The 12,856-nt window shown below is 35.3% G+C and overlaps 1 protein-coding gene across 3 annotated transcripts in view; it reads left to right on the top strand.

Annotated features, from left to right (window-relative positions):
* LOC129235667 (CCR4-NOT transcription complex subunit 6-like) overlaps nucleotides 1-12,856 on the top strand; it is an 83,540-nt gene that overhangs the window by 8,041 nt on the left and 62,643 nt on the right. For all 3 annotated transcript variants that reach the window (XM_054869631.1, XM_054869632.1, XM_054869630.1), the window contains exon 5: nucleotides 2,892-3,067. In XM_054869631.1, the coding sequence (XP_054725606.1) occupies nucleotides 2,892-3,067 (176 nt within the window). The remainder of the gene's footprint in view (nucleotides 1-2,891; nucleotides 3,068-12,856) is intronic.

Below are 12,856 nucleotides of genomic sequence, written 5' to 3'. Positions count from 1 at the left end.
CGAGAGCATTCGAAGTTCGAAATAGGGGCTTTGGTAAAAAATTATTTAAAATAATGTCTGTAAGTAACTAAAAAAGTAAAAATATGACCGGAATCCGCTTATTCCGTGTATTTAAATAGTATATCACTTTGTTTGTTCAAAATTATATTACGGGTTCTATTAGGGGTCAAAAATCAGATCTTCCACTGAAAACCTTATACAGGGTGGGCCATGTAAAATTTGCTTTTTGTATCGGCTATAAAAAAAAAATAATGAATATTTTTTCAAACTTTTTTTCTTATTTTGAAGAGTGAACATTGTCATTTATGAATGAAAAATAATATCGTTCGATTGACTGCCACGACTGTCTTTACAGTAGGCCATTCGATCAACCCAATTTTTAAGCACATTTTCGATTGTTTGAGCTCCAATTTCATGAATGGCAACTTCGATTTCGTGTTTTAAAGCATCAATCGCCTCTGGATGGTTCGCATAGCATTTGTCCTTAACGGCTCCCCACAAAAAATAGTCCAACGGGCTTAAATCACACCTCCGAGGCGGCCATTTGATATCGGAATTTCGGCTGATTATTCGGTTTTCAAAAACGGTAGCCAAAAGTTCGAGTGTAACTTTGGCAGTGTGACAAGTTGCACCATCCCGTTGAAACCAAATGTCGCCCATGTCATCCTCTTCAATTTTCGGAAACAACTCGTTGAGCATGTCACGGTAACGCTCGACATTTACTGTAACCGCGGCTTCTCGCTCATTTTCGAAAAAAATGGCCCGATGATGCCGCCAGACCAAAAACCGCACCAAACAGTAACTCGTTGTGGATGCATTTGCTTCTCTAAACTAACGTGTGGATTTTCTGAGCGCCAAGTCCGACAATTTTGCTTATTGACGTAGCCACCGATGTGAAAATCAGAAAACAAGAAGAAGTCTCACCACTTTGGAAATAGGTTTTCAATATTTCCCAATTTTGTTCAAGCGTATAGCGTCCCATTTCGTAAATGTCGAACCTTTAAGTAAATTATGAACACATTTGACATGTCATTTGTTACCATTCTCAAAAAAATAGGTGGTTCAAAAAGCAAACGCTATATGGCCCACCCTGTATTTAAAAAAAGTTGTTGTCCGATTTAAAAAAAATAGTGTAGTAGTTTTTCTAAAAACTTTACGTTTTTTTATTTAAAATTAACTAACATTAAATTAATAGAAAATGAAATGTCAAAACTTGCAAATATGTGACCTTTTATTATGGAAAACCCTTTATTTGTAACATGAGTCTAGGCATTTTATTTATTTTCTCTCTCTATTCTCTTTTTTCAAATTTTTATACACATATCATACAAAAAACAACACTACTAAATAAAAGAAAATGATTTTGAGTTATGCAATTCTTTATTTTGACCTTTACTTTGCATCTGCATTGGAGCTTGTCTGTTTGTGTACTGCTTTATGTACGACGCCATTTGCAAAGATTATAAATCTTTTGTTAGAGTGATTAATTCTGTGCCACCTTGGAATTTGATTTTTATTGTTTCACGCAAGAACAAGGATTTTCAAGTTCTTGATTATAAATATAATAATCCACTTCCAATATTTATTTCTTCATAATAATTCTTTTTTTTTTCTTGGTAATAATCAATTTTTAATAATGTTTTGACGTGATAACGTCTTATAATTCGATGTAGCCGGCTGCACGCACCAAAAAAAATGCGTCGTTATCTTGCTCATTCGTCGTTATCTTGCTCATGCGTCGTTATCTTGCTCATGCGGCGTTACCTTGCTTGAACTGCAAGCGAGAGTGCGGAACGAACGACAAAGAGGCACATGGCCCCCGCGATCGGCAACGTTCGACATCTGGCTCTCTCCTACTTGAGTGAGCATATATGTATATGTATGTATATGCGCATATGTATATAAATTCACCTATTTGTATTTGCATATGCCTTCTTCCTGTGTGCATGGTAATGAAGCATTTCTCTGTTGAGAATAGGACGATGATAGGAAAAGCAGGAAATGAAAGGGAGTGTTTCGAGTGTAATGTGTCTTGAAAAAGTCAAATCGATGATGGTGTCTCTTAGTGTTGTTGACTTATTAACGTCTGATGCCCAATCGAAATCTTATCATGAATTTGATAAATGTTTCGTAATTTTTCACGTTAAACTATATTCAGTAAACCGACTTTACAGACAATCTCTTTTTTTATTTTGCTTTTTTATGATGCTTTTTCTTTGCTGAAAAATAATCCCTAAACGACCTTCGATAAAAAGCGGAAAAATAATAATTGTTCTTAGGTAACAAAAGTAATTCAAATAATAGTTTTTTTTAAATAATCAAAGTTTGTTTATTTAAAAAACAAAATCAAATATATACTTAACATTTTTTGAAACAAAAATAAAAATTTACGGAAAAGTAATATTTTTCAACCCCGAAAATAAAAAACAATCAACAACTATGGTATAATTTTTATATATTTTTTTATTATATTTATAATTTTTTTTTGTTATATTTAGGATTTTTTATTGTATTTGTAATATTGTAATTTTAATCATATTTAAGGTTTAAACAATACCATCTGTGAGGGGTATACTCTATACTTCAAACCAATAGAAGAATAAATAACATTTAATTTGAGTTGAGCCTTACCTGATTCTGACTCAGAGAAAAATAATTTACTTTCTGACAGAAAACGTCATTGTTGTCAATGTTTAACTTTCCATTTAGAACAACGTTGAAAATCAATATTATAAATTTGACAAATAGTTTCGTTCTTAGCATAATCAGTGATTATTAATCACAAATAGTTCTGAAACCAAAACAGCTTTTGCATTGAAATTAAATATGTATTGAAATTACCAAATATTTACTAAAAAATATTACTTAAATATTTACCATTCAACTTTCAGAGAACTTTTGTTGAACAACAATTACTTGAGAGTTCTTCCTTATGAAATCGGCAAACTTTTTCATTTGCACATTCTGGGATTAATGGGAAACCCATTGCAGAAAGAATTTCTATCCATCTATAACGAACCAAATGGCACTCAGAAACTCTTAACATATATGCTAGATAATTTATCAGGTAAGTGTTTGAATTTATTTTAATATTATATAGTACAATGGCAACGGTATGGTGGTATGGCGCATAAGTAGCTCAACTGAAATCAAAAAAATTAAATGATTATTGTAGAAAAATGTTTTTTAGTGAATCTGAACGGTTTATTTACCCAAAAAAATTTTTCTCGATATGAAAACCGCTTTGCACCAAAAAAAAACGATTTTTGAGGGGTTGAAAAATTAAATAATTACAGCGAACTATGCAAATATTTATAAAAAGTGAACTGTTCAGATTTACGGGGTTGTAACTTCAAATAATTAAAAAAAAGTTTATGCAAATCGATCAAATAGTTTTTGATAAATAATGATAACCGTGACGGTAATTTTCAAAAAACACGACTTCGAGATAATCGCGTCTAAAGTTTTGCGTGCATTTCATTAATGGATAATTTGCGCGCTTCCACGGTCTGTAACTTTCGTTCTAGTGCTCCGATCTTTATGATTTTTTGAATTTATATTTAAGATGATGTACTTTTAGAATATGCCATAAAACAATTTTCGATTTTTTAGCCAAACACAAGGTATATAACCCCTTAAAGTGAATAAAGAAAAAAAATATCAAATATATAAATGAACGATAATTTCATATTTTGCAGTTTGATTCAAATGAATAATTTTTGGAATTTTCATTTATTCTTTTAAACATTTATTGCCTTTTTGAAAGTTTATCAACGAGTTTTGCTGCATATTGAATTTGCCGCTTCTGCTTTTCAAAGGAAATCTGTGTTGAAATTTTGGTAGTCAACTGATAGACATTTTAGTAAATTATAGTAAATTTTTTTTAAGAAACTAAATTAATAGTAATGCCCGAAAAGTAACAGCTCGGACAAGAATCAATCAACGATTTCAGAAATATCTGGAATAAGTCCAGCAATATATATCTCCATTTTTCGCTTTACTTAGATTAGTTTGACTTCGCTAGTCGGTTTTACTGTCTCTTCAGCAGAATTCCCCGAACATGTACGGGGAATTTACAACAATAACAATACTTGATTAATGATTTTCTATGTAAAAAAAGAAGTTAAGTATTTTAAAGAGTTTATTTACTGGAGTGATTCGGTGTTTTCTCAACCGAGTACTATCGTTTCAGCGATCTAAAATTGTCTAAAACACGCCATACTTTCTACGTGGTAGCCACTATAGGACCTCTACGGACCTCGTGAATTATAACCTTACTATGATTATCTCCATCGACCGAAAATCACACCGAAGTCATTAATTTGTTTCTCATCACTCCAATTATTCTTGAATTGTGAAATTCAAGTAGATTGAGATCAGTACTGAAACTTGGCTATCCCCCAAAAATGCACTGGTGATTTTTTAACGTTGTTGCAAATTAAATGAAGTGCAACGCAAGCATCGCCGATCAGGATCCCTATACACAGGGTATAACTGGGAACGAAGTAACGGATGCATTGGCAAGAGAGGCTGCGGTCCCGTTACGAACAGGTCCCGAGCCCTTCCTTGATATGGGACAACACACCCTCAAGGATAAGCTTCGGAGGGAAGAGCTAAGGTTCGACTGTCTCTTAAAGTTTCTGCGACAAATCCCCGGAGGCTCCAATACACCTTTTCCTTGAATGCAGCGCTATAGTGTGGAGAAGGTTGAGACATCTCGGTCAATTAGAACGGTAAGAAAGGCATATACGCTCAGCACAACCTAGCTCGATCTTAAGTTAAATAAGGAAACTGGGTTTGGATGAGATGCTGTGATGAGTAGACGGTAGAAAAAACCATGAGGTCCAAATCTATACATCTTTTGCTGACGGCTATAATAGGTTATAAAATTACATAAAAAAATTGTCTAGAAATCTAATTGAAACGCTTAGAATTTTGATGAAGCTTTTTTGATTTTTTCTTAAGTTTGAAATTTGGTTTCTGTTACAGGAGGGCTGCTACTTTTGTTTCTGACCTTTGGTAATTCTAGTATTGTCAGACACCAACTGACATTTCTATAGGAAACTCTCAGCACATTTTGATGTGTCAGTCCTATTAGTGTTGTAAGAGTATTAGTTGTTAAAAAATCATCTCGGAAAAAATGGAATTAAACTGCGAACAATCTCGTGTGATTATTTTTCACAATTTTCAACGTGAATTAATAAGATAAGAATGCATAGATATACTAAAATCATTACACCGCAATGAAGCTGCATCCTTTAGCATTCGATAAAACTGGTGCAATGGATTTTCTCGTGGTCGCTGTTTGCCCACCGACGAATTGTGGTAAGGTCGCCCAAAATCACTAGTTATGCCAGGAAATATCAATGCTGTGCTGTCATTATATCCAGTGAGATTGAGATCCTTGGGCATTAGTATGAAGAGCATCAATAAGATTTTTCATGATCACCCTGTGGTAAAAAAGATGTGTTTACGTTGGATCTCACACAATTTAAAAAACGCCCTGGAAACGCAATGTAACAATGGGCTTCGAAAATTGGTTTAAACGAATGCAAAAATTTATTGGTCATTAAACAATAAAATAATTTTTAATCCTCAATTTTTCATTTTTCATTGTTAGACCAGAAATATAAATAGCAACCCTCGTATAGTGTTATATAATTGACGTGTAGATCCTGTTTGGTCGAGATCCTCCTCATATTTGTGGTGTGCGTTAACCATTTTATACCGCATCCGTATGGTAAATATTTTTTAGAGGAGCTTTTTCATGCCGAGGGGTGACCACTGTTATAAACAACTTTTTCTATCATTTGGTGTTTCACGTCCGGTAGCCGCATAGGTATAGGTGTAGCATTAAGAGGATAGGTATATTTTTAAGAAATATTAGTAAAGTTCGGGCTACTTTGAGTTGCGATAAAATTACGCACTGACTTATTACAGCATGCCACAATATTTTTAGAACTTTTTTGTTTTTTTTTTCATCACAGTATCATAAAAATGGTAGTGATATGCACCTGTTGGATCCGTCTAACGATCCGTCTATTGACAATAAATATGCCGCCTTGAGCATTCAATGACATTTTTTTTAAGTTTCATCCCCTTGAAGCTGTTACCATTTAAAATAACTGAGGAGCAGCACATCTGCTTGGGGGAAAACCAATTTCGAAATATCGAAAGTCAATGACAGTATCTTGACTGTGATTTTTCCATGTGTATATTGAATCCTTCTCAATTATATCTTAAATCTTTAAAATAAATTGTAAGCCGAGTATAGCTTCGTCATCTCTAGACATTGTCATATCCGTGATTGTGAGGGAAGGGAATCAAAGTAGAGGAAACAAAGTCTCGGTATCTAAAGATTTACAAAATAAATGAAAATGAAACCATATGACGCTGCTCTTAATGTTTTTTCGGATTGTTATTCTTATTGTTGCTTTTGTGCAATCACTACTATGCACACTTGTTGCAAATTGCAACATTATTTCATGATCACTTTTCTTTAATGTGCAGCACAACAACATCAATTGTATAGTGCAATTACCGTTTGCGTTCACTATTCCAGTCATCAGCGTAGAAAGGTGCCACCATCGTCAGCCGGTTGGAAAATGTTCACACATATACTGTGACGCACTTGCTGCCGGATCGGCTGGTCAGTAGCATTTGTTAGCTGCGGGGCAGGTTTGTTTTGTTTTGCTTTACGTTGCACTTTTGGCCATTCATTTTTCTTTTGGGTGCCGTATTAGCCTGACTGGTTGCGTAGGAACAGCGAAAAGAGAAAGTTTCCTTGCGAAACATTTCAATCACAGCTAGAGTGGCGCAAGCCGCTGTAACAAGAGACAAACTTGTCTACATTCACACGCACACATAGATGTATATACACAGCGTCTGGCTGTTAGGGTGATACTAATAAAAATTATACTAATTTACTACATGACGTCGACCTCATCAACATATCAAGATTTGGTCATGCAACTCGATCGAAATGCTTTTCATAAGGCGAATAGAGTATAATATCGTGCAGAAGTCTGATTTATACCTAAATGGTGTCACGATTTTTGAGTCTGGCTTCTGAATTTTACTAAATTACTCACTATTATTATTACTTACTAAATTACTAACTTACTCATAGAGAGAAAAATAATTTTTGTACTCAAATTTTGCTTTTGTAGAAACCTGAGAAATATTTAGAATATTAATTAAATCTTTTTTTGATAACTTCATTATATGTACATAAATTATAATTAGAAAAATGTTTTCTAAACGTCTGAGTATTTTTAATTCAATTGAAAATGTAAAATAATAAAAAAAAAACAAGTTTAAAAGTGACTTAGTGGCTTTTTTACGTTGATATGGATTTTATGGCGGCCGCTATAGCCGAATGGGTTGGTGTGTGACTACCATTCAGAATTCGGATAGAACGTAGGTTTGATTTCCGTGACACACCAAAATAAAGAAAAAGTTTTTTCTAATAGCGGTCACCCCTCGGCAGACAATGGCAAACGTCCGAGTGTATTTCTGCCATGAAAAAGCTCATCATAAAAAATATCTGCTGTACGGCGTCGGCTTTAAACTGTAGGTCCTTCCATTTGTGGAACAACATCACGACGCACACCACGAATAGGAGGAGGAGCTCGGCCAAACACCGAAAAAGGGTGTACGCTCCAATTATATATATATATAGATTTTCTCCCATTAAACTCCAAATGTAATCTCGCAGAAAAAAGCAAACTTTAAAGGTTAAGAATGGATAATTTGGTGTTTTTGATGCCTGGCATCAGAATCTATGAATTGAAACAGCAAACCAGAAAAAAAGTTTTTTGTCGACCTGTGTAATTTTTCCATAAGGCAGTTTCTTGCAAGGTATTTTTTTTAACAAATTTCTTTCAGAAATGTTATTTTAAACTCATTAATCTTGTGTGCAGAGAGCAGTTCATTAGGATGCCACGCAACTTTAATATTATGAATGACCAAAAACGAATAATTTCATAATCGGAAAGCAAATTGCCTAACTCGCCTCTTATGCCATTTTTCCGAACCAAAAATAACAATTAACAGCATTTTCAATGTTATTGTGGTTGCTTTCGAAACCGACTTTTACAATCCGTTAATCAACTGAATATATGTATTGTACATACATAGTTATTATAAAGGGTGATTTTTTAAGAGCTATAGGAAAGTTTTCCAAAAAAACACACGTAAAATTCAGAAAAATGCATGAAATTTTTATTTAAATCGATAGTACAGTCCATATAATTTAATGTTTGAAGATTATTTCATGCAAATGTTGACCGCGACTGCGCTTCAAATGATCCATCCGCTTAGTCCAATTTTGGCATACTCTTTCCAATGTTTCGGCCGGTATCTCAAATATAAATGCTTTAATGTTGTCTTCCAATGCGTTAATTGAAGCAGGATTGTCTGAATAGACATGAGCTTTAACATAGCCCCACCAAAAATAATCTAAAGGCGTTATATCGCACGATCTGGGTGGCCAATTGACAGGTCCCGAACGTAAAATAAAATGTTCACCGAACTCGCCTCTCAACAAGTCCATTGTTACGCGTGCTGTGTGGCATGTGGCACCGTCTTGCTGAAACCAAATGCCATGCAAGTCAAGCTCTTGCATTTTGGGCAAAAAAAAGTTGGATATCATTTCACGGTAGCGCTCACCATTCACAGTTATGTTACGAATCGCAGCATCTTTGAAGAAGTACGGTCCAATGATACCTCCAGTCCATACATTGGTAGCTCTGGCAATTCTTCTGGCTGATCTTCAGTCCAAAATCGACAATTCTGCTTATTTACGTACCCATTGATCCAGCTTCGTCGCTGAACACAATTTTTCGACTTTAAAATTTCTTAACAGAACACGCATTTTTATAATAAAATTCAATGATTTGCAAGCGTTGTTCGTTTGTAAGACGATTCATGGTTAAATTATACAGTGTTACCAACTTCACACTGCTAGATCTGTAAAACAGCTCATGACATCAACGTCAAAATTGTTCTAATGACAGTTCAATATATTGTTTATAAGCCATCAAAAACATTTGCGTCGCCAGTATGGATGCGCTGAAAAAAGCGATATACAAGAATGGGCCAAAATACCTCAAGATTACATTCGTGCAGCATGCAACTCTTTTTTTGACCGTTTGAATTCTATAGTCAAGGCAAAAGGTGGTCATATCGAGCTAAAGTGAATATATGTTAAAATTGTAATCATTTTTGAACAATTTTGTCTTTGAAATCAATAAAAACTAATTTCACACAAAAAAGTTATTGTGTTTTGAATAGGTAACACTTCATATCCTTCACCCTGTACACCAAACTGAATATTTTTGACAGTTAAACAAAACACGAAACGTGCGTCAGCTGTTTAAAACAACTGTTTAAAAAGATAATAGCTAAAAAATCACCCTTTATATCATAATTTTGTAACTTGCACCTTCTTATTATGGTCATAAATATTATTTAGAGGTGCAACCAAAAACTCTAGCTAAACAAAGAAAACTCATAAAAAGAGTTGAACTTTTATTATAATATTTGTAATTGAGATAAGATCTTTTATTTCGGAATATAAATTGTATATTTTCTATAATTGTTTATTTCGATGAAAACTTCTTTTTTAAACGGTCGCTCTTTGGCCGATAATACATATGAAATGTTTGCATAAATGTTTGGCAGGAAAATGTTTGCCATAAAAACTATCTGGCAGACTCTCGATTTCACTATGTAATGAAATGTATACCAAAATAGTTTACTACTGACGTTTTGAAGTAGAACAGTAAGAAAAAATATTATTCTTCTTCTTAATTGGCGCGATAACCGCTTACGCGATTTTGGCCGAGTTCAACAAAGCGCGCCAGCCGTTTCTTTCTCGTGCTAATCGGCGCCAATTGGACACACCAAGTGAAGCCAAGTTCTTCTCTATCTGATCTTTCCAACGCAGAGGAGGCCTTCCTCTTCCTCTACTACCACCAGCTGGTACCACATCAAATACTTTCAGAGCCAACGTAGCCGCTGGATCTTTATTCGCTGCACTATGTCTATGTCGTCGTAAAGCTCATACAGCTCATCGTTCCATCGCCTGCGATATTCGCTGTTGCCAACGTGCAAAAGTCCAAAAATCTTACGCAGAATCTTTCTCTCTCTTTCACTCCAAGCGTCGCTTCGTCGGATGTTGTCATCGTCCACACTTCTGCGCGCTTCTCTCTTGTAGAGAGTTAGTTTGGTTCGTCGAGAGAGGACTTTACTACTCAATTGCCTACTTAGTCCAAAGTAACACTTGTTGGCAAGAGAGATTCTACGTTGGATTTCAAGGCTGACATTGTTATCGGTGTTAATGATGGTTCCTAAGTATACGAAGTCCTTTACAACCTCAAAATTATAACTGTCAACAGTGACGTGGGTGCCGACACGCGAGTGCGCCGACTGTTTTTTTGATGACAGGAGGTACTTCGTTTTGTCCTCGTTCACCACCAGTGCCATTCGCTTTGCCTCTTTATCCAGTTTGGAGAAGGCAGAACTAAATGCGCCGTTGTTAAGGCCGATGATGTCGATATCATCGGCATACGCCAACAATTGTACGCTCTTATAAAAAATTGTGACTGAGCGATTAAGTTCTGCGGCTCGTACGATTCTCTCCAACATCAGGTTAAAGAAGTCACACGACAGCTTGTCACCATGTCTGAAACCTCGTTTGGTATCAAACGGCTCGGAGAGGTCCTTCCCAATTCTGACGGCGCTGCTGGCGCTGCAACGTCATCTTGCATAGCAGTATTAGTTTTGCGGGGATACCAAATACAGACATCGCGGCATACAGGAAACTCCTTTTCGTACTGTCGAATGCAGCTTTGAAGTCGATGAAAAGATGGTGTGTGTCGATTCTCCTTTCATGGGTCTTTTCCAAGATTTGGCGTATTGTGAATATTTGGTCGATGGTAAACTTTCCAGATCTAAAGCCACACTGACAAGGTCCAATCAGTTGGTTGACGGTAGGTTTCAACCTTTCACACAATACGCTCGCTAGAACCTTATAGGCGATATTTAGAAGACTAATCCCACGGTAATTGGCACAGATTGTAAGATTGCCCTTCTTATGGATTGGGCAGATCACACTTAAATTCCAATCGGCAGGCATGCTTTCATCCGACCATATTTTGCATAGAAGCTGATGCATGCACCTTACCAGCTCCTCACCGCCATGTTTGAATAGCTCAGCCGGCAGTCCGTAAAAACAAATATTAGTTTGAGAAAAAAGAAATCCATTATTTTCTCGATAGATGGCTGTAGTGTTCGATATATCGTAAAGTATCGATCAAACAATTTAAAGTTTGTGCTCGTTGTAAAGGCGACATTTCACGCTAAAAAAATTTACGCAGAAATAATGGATTTCTTTTTCCCGAAACTAATACTTCGACAATTCGACATGTGTCAGAAATCGAAATGGCCATTTTGAAATCGCAAAGTAGTTGTTACGCGAAATTAATAAAACATTCAGAATACGCAATATAATCGTCCCTGAGACTTGCTGCTTCAGTTTGAAAACTGTTATTATTTTCCGCTGGTTAAGGATCGTTGGAATCCTCCTCGCGCATGAAATCTCAAAGCGGCTTCTAATTTCAGCTTAGTAGGCATAGGCGACGGCTTTATTAAAAGCTTAGTGTCTGGAATATCTAAATTGCTCAACCCTCTCATGACTTTTCAGGTTGGTTTTCTGTACGAGGTTTATTAAAAAAATATGGTGAATTTTCATTTTATTCTTATTTTATTATTATTTTTTATGTTGGTACACTCGTCTCGAAGATATGTTCACGGTTTTAGCAATATATTAAAGCATGTTTAGTTTGTTTGTGAGACACATAAATAGACAAGTGTTTTGCGTGTTCGGCGATTTTCTGCTATGGGAAAAAAATTTACCAAAGAAGTTGCATCAAATTTTGTGTAAAAAATTGAATTAAGTGCTCAAAAACACTTGAAATGTTGACAGTGGCATACGGTGAGAGTACTCTGAGTCAAAAAAATGTTTACAATGTTTTTCGCTCGACTGCACATCAACAACCGATGAAAATGTTGAGAAAGTGAAGAAAATTGTTATGGAGAATCGTCGAATCACAATTAGAAAAGTTGCTGAGGATGTCGGCATATCGCGTGTGAAGCGTGTGGTAGCGAAATTAAAAATTAAATTTTGACCAAAAACAACGCCGCATGAGCATGGCTCAGGAATTGTCGAATGAAGTCAACCGTAATCCAGATTTGCTTAAAAGGGTCATAACAAGTGACGAATCATGGGTAATTTTTATGACATCGAAACCTAAGCCCAAACGTTCCAAAGGCAGAGCCCAGGAGAGCCAAGAGTCGATAGCAGAAAATCGCCGAATACGCAAACACTTTTCTCTCACAAACAAACTAAACATGCTACAATATATTGCTAAAACCGTGAACATATCTTCGAGACGAGTGTACCAACATAAAAAAAAATTGTGGACAGTCAAATGTACGAATCCCGTGAAATTTAAAATCCACTTATTTTTTTAACAAACCTCGTATTAAATAAGCAGAAAAAGTAAAAACGCTCATTTTAACGCAAATCTTCATTTTAAAATTAAATAGAAGTTTCTGTTGTCTGATAGCTAGCTGTTTCGGATTGATTTATTTATTCTGAGATCAATAAATAATTGTTCTTACTGGCGACTTATTACAAAAATGTATTAAACAAAAAAGCTAAATTACAATTCTTCAAGTTGTTCAATAAGTTTTACGATTCGATAAGAAAAACATGGAATAGTTTGAAATACCCTTTATTATTCAGTATAGTCTCACTGAACATCAATACACTTGCTTCAAAGAGATTCGA

This window comes from Anastrepha obliqua, chromosome 1 (genome assembly GCF_027943255.1).
Source record: "Anastrepha obliqua isolate idAnaObli1 chromosome 1, idAnaObli1_1.0, whole genome shotgun sequence".
Classification (NCBI taxonomy): domain Eukaryota; kingdom Metazoa; phylum Arthropoda; class Insecta; order Diptera; family Tephritidae; genus Anastrepha; species Anastrepha obliqua.
The sequence above is the reverse complement of the archived record's forward strand: the minus strand, read 5'-3'. Positions and strand labels throughout refer to the sequence as shown.